General features: G+C 52.0%; 1 protein-coding gene across 1 annotated transcript; it reads right to left on the bottom strand.

Annotated features, from left to right (window-relative positions):
* Positions 1-479: 479 nt before the first annotated feature.
* Positions 480-26,100, bottom strand: LOC113625810 (olfactory receptor 6B2-like). Its single transcript, XM_027116774.1, is given in 4 exon segments — positions 480-909; positions 912-2,643; positions 17,233-17,396; positions 25,439-26,100. Coding segments are annotated over 2 exon segments (834 nt in total). The 5' UTR covers positions 1,507-2,643; positions 17,233-17,396; positions 25,439-26,100; the 3' UTR covers positions 480-670.
* Between the last annotated feature and the right edge of the window lie 105 nt (positions 26,101-26,205).

Here is a 26,205-nt window from a genome sequence, read left to right as displayed (position 1 = left end):
CGTAAAATCATCCTTCATGGTTTTATTCATAAAAACGTCAAAAAGTAGTATCTGGTGTTAGAAGTCTGGATAGTGGAAATCTTGGGGACGGGCCGTGAGGGTAGCTTCTGACTCTTGATCTGGGTGCTGGTGACATAAGTGTGGTTCTTTTGTGAAACCAAATCCGGATGAAGACTTTTTATTATTTATTATTTATTCACAGTTCTGTAGGTTTGCTAAATTTCATTTTAAAATTTACTTTAAAAAACCTAAGGTGGGGGCTTCCCTGGTGGCGCAGTGGTTGAGAGTCCGCCTGCCGATGCAGGGGACGCGGGTTCGTGCCCCGGTCCGGGAAGATCCCACGTGCCGCGGAGCGGCTGGGCCCGCGAGCCATGGCCGCTGAGCCTGCGCGTCCGGAGCCTGTGCTCTGCAAGTGGCCACGTACCACAAAAAAAAAAAAAAACCTAAGGTGGGAATTCCCTAGTGGTCCAGTGGTTAGGACTCTGCACTTTCACTGCTGAGGGTGCGGGTTCGATTCCTGGTGGGGGAACTAACATCCTGCAAGCTGCGTGGCACAGCCAGAAATAAACTAATTAATTACATAAATTGTCACTATTAAAGAAAGTAAAGTGTCCTATAAGGTGTTGTTTTTATTATCACCACAGATTAGACTACAGGACATTTAACTGTGCTACTGTGAAAGTTGACCTAAGTCCAGAGCCTTTTTCAGAGCATCCTTGAATTCTTTGTTCCTCAGACAGTAGATCAAGGGGTTGATGACTGGGGGGAGGACAGTGTAAACAGCAGAGATGAGCTTGTTGGAGCTCCGGGAATCCATGGCCTGGGGCCAGACGTACATGAATATCAAGGCCATGTAGAAGGTGGTGACCGTGTGGGAGGCGCGGGTGGAGAAGGCTCGCCGACGGCCGTGGCCGAGGGGACGCGCGGGACGGCTAGGGTGATGTGTCCATAGGAAAGCATGGTGGCCACGAGCGGGAACACCAGGATGCTGAAGGTCAGGACGAAGCCGACCAGCTCGGTGGTCGAGAAGTCCATGCAGGCCAGCTTGGGGATGGGGGAGATGTCACAGAAGATGTGCTTCAGGACATTGGAGCCACAGAACATGGTGCTGGAGATAGAGGAGACCTTGATCACAGAGATGGTGAAGCCACTCACGAAGGCGAAGGCCACCAGCTGGACGCACAGCCCCATGGTTATGATGGCTTGGTAGCCGTCGCAGGCCATGGAGGCCAGGAGCACACGCCCGGTGCACACCAGGAAGCTGAAGACGTAGAGCTGAGTCATGCAGCCAACGAAGGAGATGCGTCCCCGCTGCATGAGGAAGCCGTCCAGCATCTTAGGGATGGTGTCAGAAACGTACCAGATCTCCAGGGACGACAGGATGCCCGGAAAGTAGTGCATGGGCCTGTGGAGGGAGGAGCTGCCCCAGATGGTGAGGATGACGGCCAGGTTCTCCACCAGCACGAAGAGGGAGGCAGCCGGGGCCGTGAGGAAGCCCACCAGCATGAAGGTGCCGACCTCAGTCACGTTCTCCCCTCATCCTTCCGTGTGGGGAGCCCAGGGCTGCAAACCAGCTTCGTGCCAGATGAGGGCCGAGGACAGCTGGGGAAGAAAGCACAGCTCAGCCTGGGGGTGAATTTTGGCCCAAGGAGGGGACAGCTGGCTCCTGGAGCAGCAGGAGAGCAGAAAGTGTCTCCAAGTTAAGCTTTTACCACTGAACATGGCAGCTCTAGGTCTCCTGGTGACCCGTGGGCCTCCAGAACACGCTGCCCTTTTTCTCCCCCAGGCAATCTTGAAAGCATCTAATTGCTCTTATAGCCCAGACTTTCCCAAGGAATCTAACAACAGTAAGGACGCACAGCCCTTCGCCACAGGGTCATCTACACTAGTAGGTGCTTGGCCTTTCACCTGGTTTCAGAGACAACTGTACAAGAGGAAGGGACACCAGGAGGGCTCATGGGATGCTGGGGTGTGTGGCAGCCAGCTTAACCAGACCCCAGACCCATGCGGTCCCTCCACAGGGCTGGGGGTCTGCAGGAGCAGAAGCAGCCTCCCAGGCCAAGAGGGGAGAGTGGTCACGTGTCTGTCTTTGCACCATGTCAAGGCCCCCTTAAAATATGGTAAAGGAAGAAAAAGATAAAACCCCATAACATCAAAAAGATCTGGAGGGAGTATCAGCAAGGGGAGGTGTCAACACGATTCTGGAGGAGAGAAAACAGAAGGCAGAGGGTGGCTGGGCGGCAGAGGGGAGGAGTCCAGAACATTCTCGAGGGACCTGTCGCTGAGGGAGAGGCCACCTGTCCAGCACGTGACGGGGTGATGGGGGAGTGAAGGGGGCATGAAAACAGGGCTCCTACATGCAGTGTTTCCAGAGCAGTCCGGTGGCCGCGCCAGCACGCTCTCTCCATCCTGCAGGTGGGTCCCCCAGAGCCAGCCTCAATGCCATAAAGGAGCACCTAGCCCTTATCAAGTGTCAGACGTATCCACATAAACCCCCCCTGTAATCCTCACCACGGCCCTGGGAGAACAAGGCTCACATTCTTCAGATGAAAATCTGAGGCTCACAGTGGACAGTTCAACGACTTACGCAAGGTCGTGGCAGCACCAGTGCACACCGGGTCCTCAAACGCCAAGGCTGCGGCTCTTCCCGAGGGATGTCAACAAGAGAAAAAAGTCAACCCATTTGGGTGTGGGCTAGAAATTTGGAATTGTTAAGATGGACAGTTAGAGTTTCTGGTTGCCCCCTGACACTATTCTAACAGGCTATAAAATGAAAGTTCACAAAATAAACAGTATTGGCCAGAAGAAAAGGCAAAGATTTACGCAGTGGTTCTTTTTTTTTTTTTTTTTTTTTTTTGCGGTACGCGGGCCTCTCACTGCTGTGGCCTCTCCCGTTGCGGAGCACAGGCTCCGGACGCGCAGGCTCAGCGGCCATGGCTCACGGGCCCAGCCGCTCCGCGGCACGTGAGATCCTCCCGGACCGGGGCACGAACCCGTGTCCCCTGCATCGGCCGGCGGACTCTCAGCCACTGCGCCACCAGGGAAGCCCAGTGGTTCTTTTTATAGCTTCATTTTACAGATGAGGAAAATGACACACCAAGAGCCTAGGCGATTCCTAAAGGCAGTCGGTCATGCAATGGTCAGTGTTAGAGCCTCAAAGTCACCACTTTCCGAGAGCACTGACAAGTGAAGACAGAAACCTCAACATCACGACAATATAAACACAAGAATTGTTCGGGGTGCTTCAGAGAAAGCCAGTGGCCTCAGATGCTTCAGCAGCACGAATCTTCCCTTTATACCAGGAGCAGAGCTTCCTCATGTTTTGTAAACTGTCACAGGGCATGGGAATTTCCTCCCAATTCATTTCACAAAGTGGCAAATTCCTTTGCACAAAAGGAGAACTCTATGCCAATTTTCTTTTTTTTTTTTTACTATAGTTACAAAAATCAGATAAAAAGCCAGCAAGTAGCACCCAGCAGCACATGAGGAGGGCACACGCTGCAGACAAGCCAGCGTGCCGCCGCTCGGAGTGCAGGGAGGCTGCCAGGCTGGCAAAGTGACCAAAATGATCACACGGGAGCCCAGCTGCTGTGGAAAGGCTTAGATTAAAAACCATTCCAAACTTGTTATACATTTGTCATCCCCAAATAAGGGGTTTATTTTCATATATAAATAATCTCTGACTCAACATAGAAAACAAACTTATGGTTACAAATGCGGAAAGGGGGGTGATAAATTAGGAGTTTGGGATTAACAGATACACACTACTATATATAAAATAGGCAAACAACAAGGACTTACTGTATAGCACAGGGAACTCTACTCAATATCTTGTAATAACCTCTAATGGAAAAGAATGAAAAAGAATAGATATATATACACATTATATATATATTTATCTGAATCACTTTGCTGTACACCTGAAACTAACACAACCTTGTAAATCAACTAGACTCCAATAAAAATTTAAAACCAAAAAAATCTCAGTACCATTTGTTGTAGATTCTTTTAGCAATGGCTTCTGATAAATCATGACATCAGGTAAAAAAAATAATAATAATCTCTTAACCAACAGCCTGTAACATCCCTGTGGTTGACACCAGCATCACTCCCGTCCCACTGAGATCAGGATGAAGATGAGTCTTCTTCTTAACCACCACTACACAACAACACTGCCCTCTGCTACCTACTACAGAAAGGAGAAAGTAGACAAAATTACCATTATTTCCAGATAACATGGCTTTTATTTATTTTATTTTTTTAACATCTTTACTGGAGTATAACTGCTTTACAATGGTGTGTTAGTTTCTCCTGTGTAACGAAGGGAATCAGCTATACATATACATATATCCCCATATCCCCTCCCTCTTGCGTCTCCCTCCCAGCCTCCCTATCCAATAACATGGCTTTTAACTTAGAAAATCCAGAACCTTATTATAATTAAGGGATTTCAAAACTGATATTATAACTGTCTTCCTATATCCAGCAATTAATAACAAAGACGTTCCTTGATGAGAAAAATATATGGTAAAGCTATCAATATTTCCAAATGGATTTTAAAATTTAATTCGATTATAGTTGAAATCTCACCAAATTTTATTTTTCTTAAAACAGAATGAAGGGCTTCCCTGGTGGCACAGTGGATAAGAATCCGCCTGCCAATGCAGGGGACACGGGTTCGAGCCCTGGTCCGGGAAGATCCCACATGCCGCAGAGCAACTAAGCCCGTGCACCACAACTACTGAGCCTGCGCTCTAGAGCCAGCAAGCTACAACTACTGAGCCCGCGTGCCACAACTACTGAGCCCGTGCGCCTGGAGCCCGCGCTCTGCAACAAGAGAAGCCACCGCAATGAGAAGCCCGTGCACCACAACAGAGTAGCTCCCGCTCACCGCGACTAGAGAAAGCCGTGCACAGCAAGAAGACCCAACACAGCCAAAAATAAAAACAAATAAATTAATTTAAAAGAACAGAATGAAATAATTCTTAAAATCATCTGCAAGTATGAACAGATGGGAATAGCAAATAAAATTCATGAAAAAGAAAGGAGAGGATTAATGAAGTGGACTTGCTATTTTGGAGATAAGAAAATACAATAAAATGGAACTGATAGTTTAGTAAAATAAATGTTAAAAATAATGAGTACTGCCATTTAGTCAATGGGCCAGTGTGGAAACAGTGTAGAAAGTCCTAAACCAGAGCTCATGGGATATAATTAGTGAGGAAAGCGTGGATTGCTTAATAAGTGATGCCAAGGTCGTAGGTTAAATATTTGTTAAAAAACGAAATGACTCTTTTCTCTGTATGTTACATCAGAAAGCAAACCTCCGCTGGATAAAGCATCAGTACTTGCAGCCCAGCAGTCCCAGCCTCCTTGTCCACGGACACCAGTGGAGCAGAGAGCATGGCCGGCAAGCGTGGAGGCATAATCGACTCGCCAGGGGCCTGCCTGCTCCTCGGTTTCCTTTGAGCTTTGGTTGTTAGAGAATAAGTGAAAGATTTAGATGAGCAACATTTTAAGAATACCTGGGGGGCAGGTTTCATGGCGGGGCAGAGGGAGAATTTAAATGAAGCCTGAGCAACGCTGCAGGTCCCTCCCAGACACCATTGAGTTATTACGACCCTTTTTATCCTACACGTTTTATAACAGAAAACTCTTTACACCCCTCACTTTTTTTTTTTTTTTTTTTTACAGTACGCGGGCCTCTCACCGCTGTGGCCTCTCCCGTTGCAGAGCACAGGCTCCGGACGCGCAGGCCCAGTGGCCGTGGCTCACAGGCCCAGCCGCTCCGCGGCATGTGGGATCTTCCCGGACCAGGGCACGAACCCGCGTCCCCTGCATCGGCAGGCGGACTCTCAACCACTACGCCACCAGGGAAGCCCTACACCCTCACTTTGATCATCGTTTTGGAAAATCAGCACATTCCACACAGAAGCACAGATTTCTTGCTTCTCCTGAACAGTTGGAAGGGCTGGGGCAGCTTCCATGTCCCCGTGCACCTGGAAGGGCTGGACCCTTGGGCAGGGCGAGAATGGCCCTCTCAGCGGGCAGCACCTGCAGCTCCTTTGTGGTCTGGCTCCAGCTGTGGGGTGCGGGGCTCCTGCCTCAGAGCCGAGCCACCCCTGCAGCTCTGCTCACGCCCCGCAACCAGTCTCCTTGGGCACATGCTTCCCGCCCTCTCTCCTCCGGGCTCTCCTGTTTGCCCCTGTCTCCGCTGAGTCCCCAGACGTCCCCCCGACTTGGCATCTCTGTCACGCCTGGACCCCTCTCGTCCATCAATGCTCATGGGCAGCCATGGTCTGGGTTCCTGCCCCCTCGGCCCGCAGCCACCTGGCTTCTGTCCCCACACGCCGCGGACCGGTGGCCCCCCAGATGCCAGTAACCAGCCCTTCCCTAATTTCTGGGGGATGTTTCGTTCCGTCTCCACTCGCCTCGCCTCCGCATTTGGTGCTGTGGCCCCAGCCTTCTGCTCTCACTGTCCACACTCAGCAAAGCCACCCACCTCCAGTCTCCACCAGATGACGCCCGCACCGCCCTGTCTGTCTGCAGATCCCACCCGTGCGTCCAGCCGATGACAGGAGGCCTCCACGGGCCCTGGAGTCCACGCCCTCCTCGTGTTCATCTCGGACCAGGGCACCACCATCTACCCCGCTGCCCGGGCGGACACCAAGCTTCGGCTCTCCTTACCCCCGCGGCTAAGACAAGGCCGGTCCCACCCCTCCCACAGCCTCACGTCTCTCCAGCAGGCTCCCTTGCCGCCACCCTCGTGGGCTTCCTCCAGCCACCGCGAATTCGGGCTCCATCACCGCACCGGAATGATCGTAACCAAAACTCTGACTGGTCCTCCTCCACAGTCCCTGACTCCATCTGGTCCACCCTGCGCGGGGCAGAGAACTGCACGCAGATCCCTCTCCCAGCCGCATCCGTCCAAACGCCGCTCTCCTGAGCAAAGCCCTCTGCTGCCCCCTCGCTCCTGTCTGTCCCCGTCCTGCCCGAGGAATCACGTTCAGTCCCTGAGAGCCCCTTGCTGACCTCAGGTAGCCCTGCCGCCCCGTCACCAGCGGAACTTGGGCGTCCGTCAGGTCTCAGCTGTGATCTCCTCCCGAGGGCTCCCTGGGCTCCCAGCGCTGCTATGAGATGCCCCCAAAGGGAGAGCTCAGGATTTGGGTGCAGAAGGGAGGTGCACACTTGTGAGAGAAAGGAGGAGGAAGACCTTGTTTTGGGACGTGTTGGATCTGAGGGACCACCATGTAGAGACCCAGTGAGTAGGGTCGCAATGTTCAGACCTCACGGAGGAAGCAGGGGAGGGGCCCCTACTTATCCATCCATCTGATACTGAGCGCCCACTATTGGGAAGTGATGGTTTCAAGGTACTTGGGGTCGATGGGGAGAGAAAACGGTCGGAAACTTCTGCCTCCATGAAATGTAAGTTCTAGGGAGGGCAGGGAAGCAGACAGGACAGTAAACACCACTCATAACACGCAGATAAGCTGCTTAGGATGTACGGAGGTGGAGAGTGAGACCGGAAGGCGGGTCCGGGTTAGGGCCGTGGGGAGCAAGTATCAGTGAGAAGGCGACACCGACCCAGGGGCAAAGTCCCTACGGGGTGAGGATTGGCCAGGGGGCTACAGGGGGAGGGGGGGACACCGGGGCACCTCTGGGTGCGTGGAGGGCGGCAAGGACACAGCCTGGCTGGAGCAGAGTGACACAGAGCAGTGGTTGGGGGCTCTGTCACCAAGGAAGGGGGGACGTCAGCAGAACCTCGTGGGCCATGGGGAAGCCACTGGCTTTCACGCTGAGATGCGCAGCAGCCCTTAGTCTGCTGGGCCGGAGCAGAGTGTTTCAAGGAAGTGACTCTTAGGTTCCTCTGCATTTCTTGTTGCTCTCAAAGTTCCCAGTTATGAGGGAAATGTGTGGTCATTTCCAGCCTCATCAGAGAGGGGATCAGTGGAAGTTTACATGAGGGCCAGACACAGTGGGATTGAGGGAGACAGTGGAAGGGGGTCGGAGCCGGGTGAGCAGAGGGGAGGATGCAGGGGCCAGAGGGGAGGAGGCAGGGCAGGAGGGGAGGATGCGGGTGAGCAGAGGGGAGGATGCAGGGCAGGAGGGGAGGATGTGGGGGCCGGAGGGGAGGATGCGGGGCAGGAGGGGAGGATATGGGGGCCAGAGGGTAGAATGCGGGGCAGGAGGGGAGGATGCGGGGCCGGAGGGGAGGAGGCGGGTGAGCAGAGGGGAGGATGCAGGGCAGGAGGGGAGGATGTGGGGGCCGGAGGGGAGGACGCAGGGCAGGGGGGGGGGGAGGGGGGGCCGGGGGGGAGGATGCGGGGCCGGAGGGGCGGCGGTGGGGGTAGCTCTCCCCCAGATCGGGGGTCCCTTGCACTGAGACTCAGGGCACCCCGACAAGGGACGTGAGCAAAGTGGAGACAGCACCAGCCTGCGCCCCCCTCTCCCACCAACACCCGCTCTGGCTTTGCAGCAAACGGCGAATAGACACAAAGAGTGTTCCTGTCTGGAAACGTCCCTCCATGTCCCGTTTCAGCAGACTCCTTGTGAGGACAGGAGGGAACGGGAGGGGGCCCGGGCAGGCAGGCATGTGTTGGGGAGAGAGATGGAGAGCATCCTGTAAGTAGCTTGGGGTGGCGGGCAGGGACAAGCAGACCTTCGGCAGGGGTTCCCGCATGTTCCTAGAGTGGGAGGAGTCTCCTGGGGGGAGGACGAAGTGGGCGGTGGCAAGAGTGCCCCTCGGTGGAGAACTTCAGAGCTCAGGGGGGAGGATGCTGGAGATGCGGGGTGCAGTGGGGTGAAGCACGCGGGGAGGAAGCCCCCACCTTGTGAGATCAGGGACCTCTCAACCCCGGCCCCGCCCCAAACACTTCCCTCCGAGGGACGAGGTCCAGAGGCAGCCAGACCGGCCACTTCACCGAGGGGCAGGACCCCACGGAAACCTACCTGGAGAGCCGCGGGTGTCCCTGGCCTCCCCGAGCCCACCGCAGGCTGGGCATCGCTCCTCTCTGCCCACTGGGCCCGGAGCGGGCGGCCCCCAGCGTGGCCTGGCCTGTCCTGAAGCAGCCGGCCTGACTCTGACATCTGCCTGTTCAAAGGCGGCGCCGGAAGAACGGCTGTTGGCCATTTCCCCATCGTGCACAGATGCGGGGCTCCAGGGTCCACTCACCCCTCCACGGAGATGTAACTGCCCACATCACCAACTAGCGCGGAATCTCCCCTCCCGTCCCGGGCTTCTGGTCCTGCTCGTGACGTCTGCTGGGGGCACAGCCCCGCTGGGCTTCGCTGCTGACACTCCCTGTGCCCTGTCCAGGTGTCCTGGCCCCTGACCGCGCTTCCTCGCCAATCCACTCAGTCTCCAGCCACACAGCACTGTCCTTACCAAGACCTACGCTACCCCTTCCTTTGGAGCTGGGGAGGGGTATGACTCCGGCTTGGGGGCAGGGGTGCTGCATGTGCCATGACCGCGGCGTGGTCCGGGGCGATGGACTCGGTGGGGACCCTGCCCTACCTCAGGGTTCATGGATGTTATTACTCACAAAGGGGCAGGGAAATTTGAGTTTCTGGCATAAGAACCTTTCCCCCATCTATGTAATCAACACACACACACCATTGTGTTAGTCTCAGGCTAAACAGGCCCGTCTTGCAAACGTTTCCAGAAGATGGTTTTGTGTTGGCTGGAGAACAGGAGTGACCTAGAGACCTGTCCTTGCCCAGTGAGTCTGGGGCTGCCCTTGATGGAGAATCACCGAGCTTGGACATGGGGAGGAGCATGCAGAGGGAGGTTGTCATGCTTGTAAAGAAATACCCCAACTTGCCAGTGACTTTCCTGCTCTCGGGAAAGCCAATGGAATGAAAAAAGGACGGCCGATTACAAAATGGGCGGACAGACGCTTCATCAAAGAGGATAAAAGGACGGCCAAAAGCACAGGAGAAAGTGTGCACCTCCATTAGCCACAACCTCACCGCTGGCCAGGATGCAGGGAGACTGGAACTCCCGGACACTGCTGGTGCCGCTGCAACTCTGGTCGTACCGCCACCCTGGGAAACAGCTCAGCAGTTTCTTATAAAGCTAAGTATATTTGCACAAAAACCTATGCACGAATGTTTACAGCAGCTCTTTTCATAACCGTTAAAAGCTGGAAATAACTCGGATGTCCTTTAATAAGCAAATTGTACTACGTCCACGCAATAGAAGCTAAGCAACTAACGAAGAGTGTGGATCGAGCTCACATTTTTATGTTCTTGTCCACTTGGATGATGTCTTCTTACATCAGCGTGCATTTCCCTACAGCTGCAGGTAAAGTTGGGCCCCTGCTCATACACTTAGCGTCCAGCTGGCTCTCTTTCTTCAGAAACAACTACTAAGTCTTTTTTTTTAATTTATTTATCTATTATTTTATTTTATCTTTGGCTGCATCAAGTCTTCATTGCTGCACATGGGCTTTCTGTAGTTGCGGTGAGCAGGGGCCACTCTTCCGTGTGGTGCGCGGGCTTCTCATTGCAGTGGCTTCTCTTGTTGCAGAGCATGGGCTCTAGGTACGCAGGCTTCAGTAGTTGTGGCACATGGGCTCAGTAGTTGTGGCTTGCGGGCTCTAGAGTGCAGGCTCAGTAGCTGTGGCACACAGGCTTAGTTGCTCCGCGGCACGTGGGATCCTCCCAGACCAGGGCTCGAACCCGTGTCCCCTGCATTGGCAGGCAGACTCTCAACCACTGCGCCACCAGGGAAGCCCCTACTTAAGTCTTTTACTTGTTTTTTTTTAAAATTTTTATTGGAATATAGTTGCTTTACAATGTTGTGATAGTTTCAGGTACACAGCAAAGTGAATCAGTTATACATATACATGTAGCCACTCTTTTCTAGATTCTTCTCCCATATAGGTCATTACAGAGTATTGAGTAGAGTTCCCTGTGCTACACAGTAGGTCCTTATTAGTTACCTATTTTATATATAGTAGTGTGTATGTGTCACTGCCAGTCTCCCAGTTCATCCCTCCCCTCCTTCCCCCCATCCTCTTACCCCCTGGTGAAAGACTTAAGTCTTTTACTTGTTTTTAATTGAACTCACTGTATTTCTTTCATTGATTTGAATTCTGTGTTCATAACTTCAGGTGTTTTTGGTAATTTATTTGTATTACAAGTATATTCTCCACTCTGTATATTGGTATATTCTCCATTCTTCATCCTCTCACTAATTTCTTCTGATGAACAGAAGTCCTGGGCACCAGTCTGTCTGGGGGCCCATCCCTTCCCTACTGAGTCCATGGGACTTGGGGCAAGACCACCTGTTCCTAACTCCTGGGAGAGTATTAACTAGTCTAAGCCTGTTTACTAAGCGTGGTTGTTACACCCATTTGCCCTCAACAGATGCACAAGAACCCAGAATTCAGAAAACCAGCTCACAGTGTTGCCTTGGAGAGAGTTCAGCTTCAGGTAGACGTGTGACCTAAGTTGGTCCATGGTGCTGATAGAGGGAAGTTACTCCTTATTAATGGAGAGATGCCTTCTCCCTTATCAGTCTTGCTCGTTCACATTTTCTTTTAGGTTGGCACTGTCCAAGAAATGTTTGTTCTCTCAAAGTCACAGGGGGTCTCCCGTGTCCAATTTGGGAGGCTATCTGGACTTCCCTCCTTGCAGATGACATTTATGCATTCCTTTGCCCTCAGGTATTATCTTTCTTTCTCTCCATTTGTCATCGATTTTAGTCCAAACTTTTCCACCTTTGCAAGGGACATTAGTTTCAGCCCCTGTGCTACTCCAGAATCCTGGCAGCAATGCCAGTCCAGCAAGGGCCTCCCCCTCAGCCAGCTCCCCCAACATGGGGGGGCACCGAAGGGCAGAGTCCATGGGCCTCCTCAACCAGCGACCACACCACTGCATTCCCCGCCTGCTCCAATGCTTCCAGAGACAATGGGGCACAATTCACCCCATCTCCCTCGGAAATTCTGGCCTAAAGGTTTAAAGCACCCTTATAGGTTCTTGCTGAGGGGCCTTCCCTGCTTCCAGTACCTGCAGTGGCAGCCCTGGTCCCAGGACCACTGCACAGGAAAAGGAAAGTTGAGAACTGCATCTCCCCTCCCCCTCCCCCAGCAAAGGAGGGGGCTACTGAGTAGGGACCCTCTCCTGGCCTCCCTCATGCTGAGAGGGAGCCAGTGCTACGTACCCTTTAAACAAGTGTTTCGACGACCCGTTCCAACTCCCCATCAAACCACTACTCTGAGGATGAAATGCTACATGATGTATCCACCGGATACGGTGTCTCTTTGCCCACTGTTGGACACCGTGGGCTGTAAGGCGTGTTCCCTGGTTTGAAGAAATGTAGCTCCGCGGTCCAAATCGGTACAGTATCTTATTTCCAGTCTTTTTACAGTGTTTCAGCATTTCCACCTACCGTCAGGTGTGCAAAGCCTTGTCCGGAGTGTCTCTTCCCATCAGGACCCATTTACAGCCTCCTGGAGTGCTGGGACAGGATGCTTCCCTCCCTGAACCAAGACTCTTACGGTTGGTCAATCAAGCGATGGTCATAGGAAGTTGTCCGCGCGGCAGCGGTACCTGGCCACTCTGCATATGGCCCTAAAGCCAGCCATAGGCGAAGAGGCTCCCAGCGCGTGAATACAAGGAACCGGTCCTCCCACCCCCAGGCAGCGTGTTCCTGAGTGTCCATTTCCGGGTCATCATGGAACTCCCTCCGTATCGCAGTGTTTCTCTGACATCGCCCGAGACATTATGGGTATCCCCGGCTTCAGGACCATTTTACGTCCTCAGTCTCAGGGACACTCGCACTCAATGCCCAACAGCAACTGGTGACTGGCTCTCAGACGGTGTGTACCATCACCGCTGGGTCTGGAGCCGTCCTGGTCCAAAATCCCAGTGTTTGCCACTGGGCGGCACTCACGGGCTTTAGCCATGAGCTCCGGTCTGCAAAGTGTGACTCACAGATTCTTCCAGAGTCATAACTGAGTGGGGATCATCAGGGCCAAGGGCACGGTAGAGCGGCTGCTTTTTGCGACTCAGATATAACCTGCTGTTGTTTAGTCCCCCATTCGAACATGGCCTTCTTTAGGGTGTGGACTGGAGCTAGCCGTATGCGCAAATGTGGCGTTTGCGTCCTCCAGACAACCCAACCATGCATGGTGTTTCTCCTAAGTTCCAGGGATAGGAAGGACTACAGTTTATTTTCAGTTGCCAGTGGGATGTCAAGAGTGGCTTCTCCCAAGAATTTCAGTCTGGTCTGGCCCCTCCGTCTTTGCTGGAAACATCAGCCAGCTTCTGTTAATCACGGGTATCAGCGTCGTACATGTCAGGCCCAGCTTGCCCTTCAGTGTCTGATGTTATTTTGGCGATACTTGTTCTTTCCAAACGACCCTGGCCATCCTACCCAGACACTTTGGTGGGACTCTCTCACTCAGGCTAGTGCCCTCTGGGGGGCTGTTCTCGTCCCTCATCTCTCTGTAATCATTTGCCCTCCCTCGGTGACCTCCAAGATCACTATCTCCGTATGAGGTCGTCCAATCTCCTCCATCCCCATCCGTAATGCACAAATACTAAGTGTGCAGCTCAGTGATTCTCATGAAAATCCCTGTGAAACTACCATCCATGTCAAGACTGAAAACACTTTCAGAACCAAAGAAGGCCCGCTTTTTTGTGTTCCTTTCCAATGAATACCTTGCTCCGAGGGTGACGACTCTTCTGATCTCTAATAACATAAACTGCTTTTGTCTGCTTTTGAACATTATAAAAATGGAATCACATAATGTACGCTCTTTTGTCTGGCTTATTGGTCTCACTGCAGTGCCCGTGAAAGTCATCCACGCTGTTGCACGTAGCAGGGCTCCATTCTTTCCCACTGCTGCCTAGTATCCTATCACATAGATATACAGAACTTATTTATGCTCTCTACTGTTCATAGCCATTTGAGTTGTTTCACCTTGGGAGCTATTATAACTCAAGCTGCTATGAGCAATCTTTTGCATATCTTTTGATGGTTGTAAGTACTGATTTATATTGCAAATATACCAAGTAAACTAAAATTGCTGGGTCACATGTTTAACTTTAGTAGATAATGCCAGTTAAGAAGACTTCATGATTGTTTATACAGAAAATTTCAAAGAATCTATAAAATATCTCTTAGAACAATAAACAAGCTTGGGCTTCCCTGGTGGCGCAGTGGTTGAGAGTCCGCCTGCCGATGCAGGGGACACGGGTTCGTGCCCCAGTCCGGGAAGATCCCACGTGCCGCGGAGCGGCTGGGCCCATCAGCCATGGCCGCTGAGCCTGCGCGTCCAGAGCCTGTGCTCCGCAACGGGAGAGGCCACAACCGTGAGAGGCCCGCGTACCGCAAAATAAATAAATAAGCTTAGCAAAATTTCAGGATACAAAGTAGGCATACAAAATATTTATATACTAGCAATAAACAATTGGAATTGAAATTTTAAAAGTACCATTTACAATAGCGCCAGAGAAATGAAATGCTTCAGTGTGAATCTAACAAAATAAGCACAAGATATATTCGCACAAAATTATAAACACTAATTTTAAAATTAAAGAAAGCCTAAATAAATGGAGAGATAATTTTTGGTCACGAATTGGAATATTCTATACTGTTAAGATATCAATTCACCCAAATATGATATATAGATTCAGTCAATGCAAACCCAATCAAAATCCTCACAGATTTTCTTTTTTTGGGTACATATTTATGAGCTAATTCTAGAATTTACATGGAAATGCAAAGAAACTAGAATAGCTCTGTTATCTATTACCGATTAATAAATTACCCCAAAATTAGAGGCTCAAAAAACCAAAAACAAACAAAACAAAACAACAAAACATTTATCATCTTACAGTTTCTGTGGGTCAGGAATGTGGAAGCAGCTTAGCAGGGTTGTTCTGGCTCAAGGTCTCTCTTGAGGCAGAAATCAAATGTCATTCTGGGCTGTGGTCATCTAAAGGCTCAACTGGGGGAGTATCCACTCCCAAGATCACCCGTGTCCACGGACAAGACTCAAAAGTTCTACTTCCAAGCTCATTAAAAGAAAAGCATCTTTTCGACAGTACTAATGACACTGCAGTTGACTTCCTCCAGAATAAGCAATAAGAGACAGAAACAGAGAGAGAGAGAGAGAGAGAGAGAGAGAGTGAGAGAGAGATGGGGAGAAAAAAACCCCAAGGTGGAAGCCAGAGTTGTTTCATAATCTAATCTCAGAAATATATCCCATATTTCTGTGTATTCTATTCATCTGACTCATTTCTATCCCGCATGAATAATACACTCCTCATTCCATCCCAGGGTTCCCCAAATCTCATCCCATTACTGCATCAGCTCAAAGTCTAGGATCTTATCGTTTATATTAGGCCCAAGTGTGGGTGAGGCTCCTCAGGTGTAGTTGCTTAACTGTGGCTCACTGAGTACAGTTTTCCTCCATCTGTAGACTTGTAGAACTAAAGAGAGAAGTTATTTGCATCCCCGCACATCAAGACACAATGGTGGGTCAAGAATAAGATAATGTCTACAGACATTCCTGCACACAAAGGAAGGAAACGGGAAGCACGAAGGTGTCACTGAACCACAGCAGGTTTCAAATCCAGCTGGGAAATTCTGCAAGTTCCTTAATTGTGCCTGGACTGCCTGGGAATCATTCTCTCCGGCCCTTCGCTCTGCCCTCTGGGCTCTCAGTTCTGCTATTTGGCCCATCTTTCCTTTTACACGAAAGGTGTAAAATGTTTTTAGCTAAGTAGCTCTCTCACCCTGACTTCTGCCAATACCCACAGTTCTGGGGACCGGAAGGCCTCTCCGCGTTCTGATTTATCACCGTCCTCCTCACGGCTAGCGGGTGCTGCTTCCGCATACTTAACTCTTTTAAGAACCTGGAAGGTGTCCTGCAAATCTTGGGGGTCCTCGAGGCAACTCCTTCTATCCTTCGGCATCCTGCTGGCAGACGATGTCCTTGTGCCACGCGGAGGCACCATCGCGTGAGTGGCTTGGGGTGCAGCCTTGTTCTCTCTGAAAGAGTTTTTATGGCTGAGGCACCACTTTAGATCCTTCTAAGATCTTAACGAAGGATTTCATGGTCACACCCTTGGCTTCATTTCTTTCCCCGTTTTCCTAGCAGTGCCCTGGATTTGAGCTTTTCTTAGAGCTCATCTCTTTTTTTTTTTTTTTTTTTTTTTTTGCGGTACGCGGGCGTCTCACTGCTGTGGCCTCTCCCGTTGCGGAGCACAGGCTCCGGACACGCAGGCTCAGCGGCCATGGCTCACGGGCCCAGCCGCTCCACGGCATGTGGGATCATCCCGGACCAGGGCCCGAACCCGTGTCCCCTGCATCGGCAGGCGGACTCTCAACCACTGCGCCACCAGGGAAGCCCAGAGCTCATCTCTTAATTAAAGCACCATTTGTCATCTGGAGAAAATGAGAATTTTCAAAACCACAGATTCCTGGCTCCTTTTTGTTTAATAGCATTTAATTTAGTTTATCTATATCCTCTTGCATTTTACCACAAGGATCAAAAAGAAAACAGGTGGCACCTCCAACACTTTGCTTGGAAATCTCCTTAGCAAGACATCTCAATTCATTAGCCGTAATTCCTACTTTCCCCATTAACGCAGGCAATAGCATTAACAAACTTTCTGCCACCACAAAACTGGTGTCCCCTTCTATACAGTTTCCAAGAAAACGCCCCTCACGTTCCTGTAAGCCCTTATCAAAGACCATGGGGCTTCCATAAATAGCTTCCTCAAGGCACCCTAGACTTTCACAAATACCTCATCAAAGCTCAATGCCTGGTTCTAAAACCACTCCTACATTTTAGCATTTTGTTATGGAAGCACCCACTTCCAGGAGCCAAAATCTGTTCTAGATATCTATTAATGCACAACAAATTACCCCAAACTTTAGTAGCTTAAAACAAACACATATATTATCTCACAGAGTTACCGAGGGTCTCCCATCTGGGAGCAGCTCAGCCGCAACACTTTGAACTCAGTCAAAGTGTTGGCTGCAGCTGCAATCGGCTGAAAGACCCACTTCCCATCTCACTCATGTGACTGGGAACAGGTGTCAGGTCCTCACTGGATAACTCACTTCCTTGCCAAGTGGATCTCTCTATATGGTGCCTGAGTGTCCTGACAATAGGAAAGCTGTCTTACCTCAGAGAAAATGATGAGGGAGACAGAGGAGAGAGAGATAAAGAAAGAGAACAAATGAGAAACCACAGCCTTTACATAACTAACCTATTCTTGGAAGAATCACATCATCACTTCTGCCATGTTCTACTCATTAGAAGGAAGTAACAAAGTTCTCAAGGGAAGGGAACTAAACAAAAGCATGAAACCAGGAGGCAGAGATCTTCTGGGGGCCATCTTGGAAGTTGCCTACCGACCACACAAATCATAGACTGGAAGAAAAAATATATATACACATATATATTTTGCTACCAGTCCTTATTTAAAATCATAAATATAAACATATATAAATATATACATGGAGAGAGAAAGAGAGGCATTACATAATGATAAAGGGGTCAATTCTCTAAGAAGATATAACAAACTTTAATGTGTATGCACCAAACAACAGAGCATCAAAATGCATGAGGTAAATGTTGTAGAACTGCCAGGAGAAACAGATGAATTCATTATTACAGCTGGAGATGTCAACACTCCTCTGTCAGAAATGGGTGAATCTAGCTGGCAGAAAATTAGTAAGGACATAGCTGAAAACAACGCTATCAATCACTATAACGGACATCTATAGATTACTTCATCAACAACAGTAGAAGACACATTATTCTCAAACTTGCTTGGGACATTCACCAAGATAGATCACCTGCTGGTCTGTAAAACACCTTAACAAATTTAAAATAAAAGAAATCTTACAGTTTCTACCCTCAGCCCACCATGGAATAAACTAGAAATCAGTAACAGAAAGATAGCTGGAAAATTTCAAAATATGTGGATATTAAACAACCTACTCCTAAATAACATATGGGTCAAAGAAGAAATCTCAAGAGAAGTTTAAATATATTTTGCACTAAATGAAAATGAAAACACAACTCATCAGAGTTTGTGGAGTACCGTGAAAGCATACGTTAGAATACAAGAAAGATCTACAATCAGTCATCTAAGGCTATACCTTAGGGAAACAAAGAAGAGAAAATTAAATCCAAAGTAAGCAGGAGGAAAGAAATAATAAAAGTTAGAGCAGAAATTAATGAAATTAAAAGCAGAAAAACAAGAGAGGGAAGTAATGAAACCAAAAGTTGGCACTTTGAAAATATCAATACAATTGATAAGCCTCTATCCAAGCTAACTAAGAAAAAGACAAAGAGGACAAAAATTACTAATATCAGAAATGACAAGAACAGAACTACAGATACCATGGACATTAAAAGGATAACAAAAGACTACTAAAACAACCCTATGCCAAACAATGTGACAACCTAGATGAAATGAAATGGACTGATTCCTTGACTCAATCTTCCAAAACTCACACAAGAAGAAACTGGCAACCTTGTTATGGCTGTCTCTTTTAAAGAAATTAAAATAATAATTGATAACCTTCCAAACCAGACAGCACCAAACCCAGATGGGTTCACTGGTGAATTCTACCACACATTCAAGACAGAAACTGTGCCAGGGCGCACCGCAAGGAACAGGAGCCCCCGCTCGCCACAACTAGAGAAAGCCCACATGCAGCAATGAAGACCCAATGCAGCCAAAAATAAATTAATTAATTTTTAAAAAAAAAGAAATTGTGCCAATTCTCTGTAATTTCTTTCAGAGGATAGAAGCAGAGGGAACAATTCCCAACTCATTCTATGAGGCCAGCGTTTTTCTAATACCAAAACCAGATGTAAACATTACATATGAATGGGGGGTGGTAGCAAACTTCAGTACATAACACAAAGAGCTTTTTTTTTTCATATAAATTTGTTTATTTATTTGCGGTGTGCGTGGGCTTCTCATGGCGGCGGCTTCTCTTGCTGTGGAGCACGGGTTCTAGGCGCACGGGCTTCAGTAGTTGTGGCTCGCAGGATCTAGAGCGCAGGCTCAGTAGTTGCGGTGCACGGGCTTAGTTGCTCCGCAGCATGTGGGATCTTCCCGGACCAGGGCTCGAACCCGTGTCCCCTGCATTGGCAGGTGGATTCTCAACCACTGCGCCACCAAGGAAGTCCCACAAAGAGTTTTAAAGAAGAAAAAATATTAATGATAATACCTACCTTGCAGAGTGGTTGTAAGGATTAAGTGATAAAATGAGGTAAAGCTCTGAGCAGGGAGCCTCACCCACACTAAAGAAGAGCGAGCCACAACCCTCGCTCACGGTACGCTCTCCAAAGCCACGTTGCTTTGACTACACTCTGGGACTGTTAACCAGTAATACGCGTAGGTCACGGCTCACACTGAAGTGAAGTTACTAGGGAGGGGTGGGGGGACTTTATCGATTAATGTGTTGTTTTTACTCTGGATTTTGGCCCTTCAAGTCAATGTGAAAGGACGTTGCTCTGTCATTTCCCCGACTGTCGAGCATCTTCTCAGATGCTCAGTGGCCATTTGCATGTTTCCACGTATCCATTTTTCATTCCTGTCTTTTGCCCACGTTTGCATTAGGCTGCCCGAGTTTTACTGTTGGTTTGCAGGAGCTCTTTATATATTGTGAATGAGTCCTTTGTGAGCTACGTATACTGCAACACTGCCACAGCTGCAGTTCGACCATTCCTCAATGGCATCTTTGCTGAGCAGAAATTCTTCACTTTTTCTTGAGCTGGGTGTTTCTATGACCTCCACTTGTGCAGATGGGAAATGCAGAGGTAAGGAAGTTAACGAATTTAGAGACAGAACCACGACCCGGGCCTGAGTGTCCGAAGCAGGGCGCTCCACTGCGCTGCTCCAGGGTGAAGCCCGCTCTGTCCCCTCGGAGGGCCAGTCCAGGCAGGTCTCGTCACCTCCAAGAGCCTCAGCTTATCCACGTGCAAACGGAGCACACGACCCTCCCCTCTGGAACATTCTGAGGACTGGATGGAACATAAATGCTGCGCCCGAAGTTGGCTCTCAATGAAAGGCACCTTTGGGGCGTTCTTAGGATCGTCAGCAAGATGCTAAGTAAAGGAAAACTACAGCGAACTGTCCAGATGCTCTTCTCACAGCAGGCTTGGCGGTTTCCCTGTCTCAGCAGCAAAGGTTCCAGCAGGTTCCTTCAACATTTATTTAACTGCGCTGGGCACAGTTGGGGACAGAACTGAGCCTTACAAGTGACAGGATAAATTAAGTCTCAGCAAAATAAATGTTCAAGTTGAAAGTCAAAGGAAAAAAATAAAACACAAACGAAAGCAGCAGCAGCGGCCACGGACTGCCGGCTGGAGCGATCATCTGGGTCCCCACACGGGCCCCTTTCGACAGGAAGCCTCCATCTGCCGACCCCAAGTGCCCTTCAGCGGTACAGAGTTGTCTCTGTGCTGCCAGGACATGGGCCAGTCCTCAGGGGAGCAGAAAACGCTGCGGAGCGGGGCAGGCTCCCGCTGAAGACGGCCCAGTGCGCCTTCCTCCAGGCAAGGCCCACCCGGCCTGCAGGGCTCAGCCAGGCCCCGACAGTCTCTCCAAACTCAGGAATTCAGCCATGAAATCCGTCCCTCCTTTAGCGCTAACGTCCCTGACCTCGAAGGCCAGGCCTCCCTTCTCTGCTTCGGCTGCAAACCAAGGACCAGAGGAAACGGAGCGGGACCCCAGCTTGGGGCGGACGCAGGAGACGGGAAGAGCCGTGTGAGCGCTGTCCTCCGCCCCAGCACCCCTCACTGCTCGGGGGGGCCCCCTCGCCACCCTGCTGTCGGCCCACCTGCCCGCCTCTGGGCCCTGCACACACCTGGGCCGCTCTCTCCCTCCCTCTCCTGGGGTTCCCTCTCCCATTTACCTCAAGGAGCGGGGATGGCCCCTGGCTGCCTGCTCTCACACCTGCCCACACACCTGCCCTCACACCTGCCCTCACACCTGCCCTCACACCTTTACAGTGTTTTCACAGGCTCTTTGCTTGTTGTCCTTTCCCACAGGGCTGTGAGCTCCACCTTTTGTGAAACTTTCACACACACACATCTGATCATATATATACACACAAGTATCATCATAACCCGTGGGCTACGGTGGGTGTACAGGAGGAGGTGTATGTGCACACACACACACTCACCCCCAAAACGTACCTCTTTACACACCCGAGAGGCAAGTTCTATACATCAGATGAACAGGTATAAATGTGCCCGGTAACAGCCCACCTCCTGCATCTCAACTTCCCCACCCACAGGGCCCTATGGAACCCCCTCCAGGTCAAAGGCCACTCGGTCTAGGGGTGCAGGGCTCCCCGTGGTGTGCATGCACCAATGCTTCTTCAAGCGACGACCGTTCACTCTTTCCATGGTCTGTTGCCAGGAGGGAAAATGCTGGGACCAACCTCCTGTCCTGGTTCCGCCGGGTCTCCAGTCTTCATCATGGCCACGTCCCATGGTCCCCCCCACCCTGCATCAGCGTGGGCAGCCTTCCATCACTCAAAGCCCTTGCCCTCCAGTGAGTAAAGCGGTGCCTTGCCGCCTTAATGGACGTTTACCAACTTCTTGTGATTCTGAGCACCTTGAAGTACTTACTGGCCCTTTGAACTTGTTCTTCTGCAAACTGACTTTTCAGTAACCTGTGCCCATCATTTTCCAATGCGTCACCTCCTTCGTGCCACTTTGTAAAAGTTCTCTACGTCTGCAAATGTGATCACTTCAGCCCTTTGTGTGGGAGCCAGGTTTCCTGTATTCCTTCCAAATCTACTGGTTGTCTCCTGGCTTTGTTCGTGGTCTCTGCGGAGAGAGAACGCAGCCCTTGACGAAGGGCCACAGTCCGGCACCTCTCTGCCTCCCAAATGCTGAGTCACCTGGGGCAAATCACTCGCGCCATGAGAAGACAGTGTTTGTTCAAGGATAGGGACTTAGGGAAGGAAAAAACCCAAGCACAGAGCACAAGGCGTTCCTGTGACTCACGAAGGTGAAAACAACACTGCAGCTCACGTTCAAGGCACCTGCTCCACCACACACAGGGCGCTGTTCCAGGTGCAACTCGAATTCACTCAGTGACCCCTCTCGTACCCGCACGGGAAAGGTGTTCACGGTACCCTCACTTCACAGGCTCAGAGGCTGCGGGTGTCCCAAGACCATCCAGGGGGAGTCGAGCTCCAGGGACGCTGTTCACCACAGCTTCGTCTTGAGAGCTCTTCTTCTCCCCCCTCCCTCTCCGCATCCCCGGCTCAATCAGAGCTGAGGCCAGGACATTTCTGGGGGCAAAGGAGGGGGCGGTCTTGTTTGGCAGGGCGTGTTTGACCCCGGTGAGGTCTGGCCTGTCCCACCTCCAGGGCCTCTGAATTGAGGGTCTCACACGGCACCTCTCTCTGGCCAGGTGTGACCTGAGAACACATGGCAGCACTTGAGTCCCAGGCTCTCCCTGTGAGTCACGCGTGGGCGGTTCCTGGGGCCTGGAGTTCGGTGCACGAGGCACGGCGTGGAGCTCCGGGCAGGTGCTCTGCACCCCTCTGGGTCAGGCTTCTCCCCTCCCAGCAGCACCAGGAATCGGTTATTACACTGCTGTCTGTTTACATGGATCAGACATGCACCGAGCACCTGCCACGTGGGGGACACTCTGCTCAGCTGCAGGGACAAAGGGACCAGCTGTCTTCTAGCGCAGTCACCCTGCAGGTCAGCTGACTGTCCTGGACATCACTCCACTGTCCCCTCCCCTGGACAACCTCTCTGACTGCAGAGCCCTTGCTGTTTCCACAGAATCACACTCCCTCGTGACGACAGCCATTAAAGCCACTCATGAGCAGTTTATTTTGTGACTTATCAGATAATAATTATTCACACACAACACAGGCACCTAAAAGACCCCTCAGCGCGGCCGTGACCATTCAGTACTGACCCCGGCTTGATGCTGGGGGTGGACGAGTGACATGGAGGCCTCAGGACGCTCGTGGAGAAGCCGCTCGTCCCGTGAGCCTTGTCGGGGAGGAGCGCGGGCAGAGCTGTGCGGGGCACTGGGGGCCTCGCCCTCTGCCCCCTGCTGAGGCCCGAACTCTTGAGACCCAGGCTCCGAGAGCCAGTGGAAAGGCCCAGCGCCCGAAGGCCCACCTCTGGCCTCCTGAGGGACAAAGGAGCTTTTCATTTTAGCGCCCTTTTCTCAGCACTTTCTCATCTTGGCTCCAAGCAGAATTCACAGCAGTAAATTTTCTAAAGTCAATAACGTGGCTTCTTAAACATGTGACTTGTTTGGAAGCGCCCCTAACCCGCTGCTCAGTGCTCACCCAAGAACGCAGAGGCCGTCGCCTCTCCCCGGCGGCTTCCCGAGCATCTTTCTACCCAACAAGCGGCCAGTGCAAAGGCTGACCGTGAGACGAACGCTTTCCCTCCACCCGGGAAGAAGGAGAACTCTAAGGGCAGGGGAAGTAGATGGTTTCTTCACAGGCCATGACTGAAGTCCTCCAACAGCTCAAAGCATCAAAACAGTTCTATTCTCCGGTTACCTCCCCAAACCCAGATTCTCAAAAACCAAAGCGTGTAAAAGCCACGTGCTTGATCACATGGCTTAGGAAGGGCTCCCTTCATGGAATCCTACCTTCCAAGAGCCCGCAGCTTCCCAAGGATCCACAACACCCCACCTTAGCAGGTGATACTCTCCAGGTCCCCACCCCAGCTACCGAGCGGCGGTCCCCATGTGCACCCTCCCCCGGAGGAAAGGGCCTTCCCAATCCTGCGAGCTGTGAGTGGGCGCTGCCCTCCTGGCTCACAGCGAGAAGCGTGGACACTGCCGACGGGCCAGGGAGTGGGACGCACAGAGGGTGCGCCAATCAGAGGCCTTCCCGAGCGCTTGCTGCGGACCCTCAACCCCCAACGGGGTGGCGCTGGCAGCGGAACAGCAGGGCACCGTGGGAACCACACCTCCCGTGTGGATGAAGACCTCCTGGGCCGAGGAGCCAACAGGCGGGTGCGCCCGCAGGTGGCCTGAGCCCCGGGGCCCTCTGCTCGCCTGCCTTCCACAGCTTTCCGACAAATTCTTCTTTCGCTTCCAAGGACTCCAATGCAGGGTGCTTCCCTCCTGTCTCTTCTCCAGCCCCCAGGAGTCTCCCTCGCCTTCCGCCCATTCTTCTCCCGGTGGCCGCAGGCACTCCGGCCAGGGTCGTGCTTTGCCGTCCTCTGTTCTGCAGCCGGCTGGCAGCCGAGCTCACGGGGGAAGGTAGTACAGCTTCCCTCTGCCGTGGGCTTTCCAGCCCGGCACGCAGGCCGATCCCTGTGACCCTGGCAGTTAGGAACAGAAAGTGAAAAACACGTGCTTTGTCACTGTGAGCGAAAACACACTACGGACAACGGCTAGAGTTTCCTCGTCAAAGGCATGAGCATGTCCTGAGGAAGCCACCGCTCCCCAAGGTGCCGGCCAAGCCACAGCGAGAGGAGGAAGAAAGGAAGGGACTCTGAACCGCGGCCTCACGGTACTGAGGAAGCTGCGAGGGTTCTGTGAAAGCAAAGGAGGCCTAGAGCCTAGCGCGTAAGCAGAGGCCTGAGAGTGCAAAAGACCCGCGCGCGCGCACACACACACACACAGCTGACGTTCACTGAGCACCAGACTGGTCTGAAACTCTGAGGCCAACACGGAGCCCGCTGGGGTCCTACAGCCGCGGCCTGGCAGGGACAGGCCAGCTCCTCACCCGGGCCCGCGGCAGCCCTTCCTTTGCCTGGGCTGCTTCCTCCCTGCTGAAGACCACAGACCCTGAACCAGAAGGCGCCGCGGGGACCAAGGGCTGTGTCTACCAACGAGGAACAGAGGCCTGAGGCAGGGGAGCTGATGGGGCACGACCACTGCTCCTCGGTGACATGCTCGACGCAGGGACAACTCGGGGCGCCACCGGCCTGAGCTGTCACCACGCCCGTAACACGGTGAAGTGCAAGCCCCGAAGGGCCTCAACTGAGCCGGCTGCAGGGCAACCACCTGCTGGCTAAGGACTCACCCAAATGCCCAGGTGCTCCCCACAGAGCCTTCCAGGCCTGCTCTGAGGAGCCCGCTGAGGAAACGTAGCTGCCTGTGACTTGACCTCAAGGACAAGCAGATGTCTCTCCCTGAGGTCAGACCGTGCAGCTCGCCTGGAGGCCCTGTCACTCTGGCTGCAGATCTGGGCTGTGAGTCTGACACAGATATAGCCCCGAATCCCGACACAGGGCGGGGCTTCAAATGAAGGGTGTTCCCAGTTTCTCCCAAGCTGGTCTTCCCAGGGTCGCTGCCCTCGTGTCAGCCCCTTGAGCCGTGCTAGATGACTGGCCCTCCCTCCCGGGGGCCGAGCTCCATCAGGACGGGCCTGCTAAGTGGCAGAAGCCCACTCGGCACTCATGAGAAAACAGGCAGAGGGAACGTCTCGTTCTGTTTAAAATCTCACCTGGTCTTCGGTGAAATGTCTTTCATAACCAGGCCATCGAGGTGCTCCGTTCGGCAGTTCTCACGGGGAAGGTCAGCACATCCCAACTCATCTAAGTGGCTCTGCTCGACTCTGAGCTGTGGGGACCGATGAAGCCATGTGCCCTGGGCCCTTCCTTATCAAAGGAACATTCTTCACTTCGAGACTGATATGAAATAGTAATCTTAGTGTTTACAACCATTATCAATTGCTGAGCTGGACCAGCAAGAAACTTCCCCCGTAGGTGCTGCGCTCTCCTTTGAGATGGACCAACGCACGCATTTCTCAGGTAGGAGGCGTCTCTTCCAGAGTCATTATCGAGTTGCCCTGCTTCTTCCAGCCTCAGATGTGGGGACAGCAGCTGCTCTGACGTTAGGAGGGGAAACACGCAGCTACATGTGCCTCCAGGGGAGGGGTGGGACCCGAGTAAGGTCTCACAGGCACTTCCAGGAGCCGGCCTGCACCGCTTACGGGTCTAACACAAACACCACGTTAGCAACCGTGAGCTGTCAGAATTACTCAAGGCCACAGAGCAAAAAGTGCACCATGTGGGGCTTCCCTGGTGGCGCAGCGGTTGAGAGTCCGCCTGCCGATGCAGGGGACACGGGTTCATGCCCCAGTCCGGGAAGATCCCACGTGTCGCGGAGCGGCTGGGCCCGTGGGCCGCGGCCGTTGGGCCTGCGCGTCCGGAGCCTGTGCTCCGCGATGGGAGAGGCCACGGCAGTGAGAGGCCCACGTACCGCAAAAAC

This window comes from Aethalodelphis obliquidens, unplaced genomic scaffold (genome assembly GCF_003676395.1).
Source record: "Aethalodelphis obliquidens isolate GAN/ISIS:26980383/991018 unplaced genomic scaffold, ASM367639v1 scaffold2, whole genome shotgun sequence".
NCBI classification, from domain to species: Eukaryota; Metazoa; Chordata; class Mammalia; order Artiodactyla; family Delphinidae; genus Aethalodelphis; species Aethalodelphis obliquidens.
Note: the sequence above shows the minus strand (reverse complement) of the source record. Positions and strands in the feature narration are given on the sequence as shown.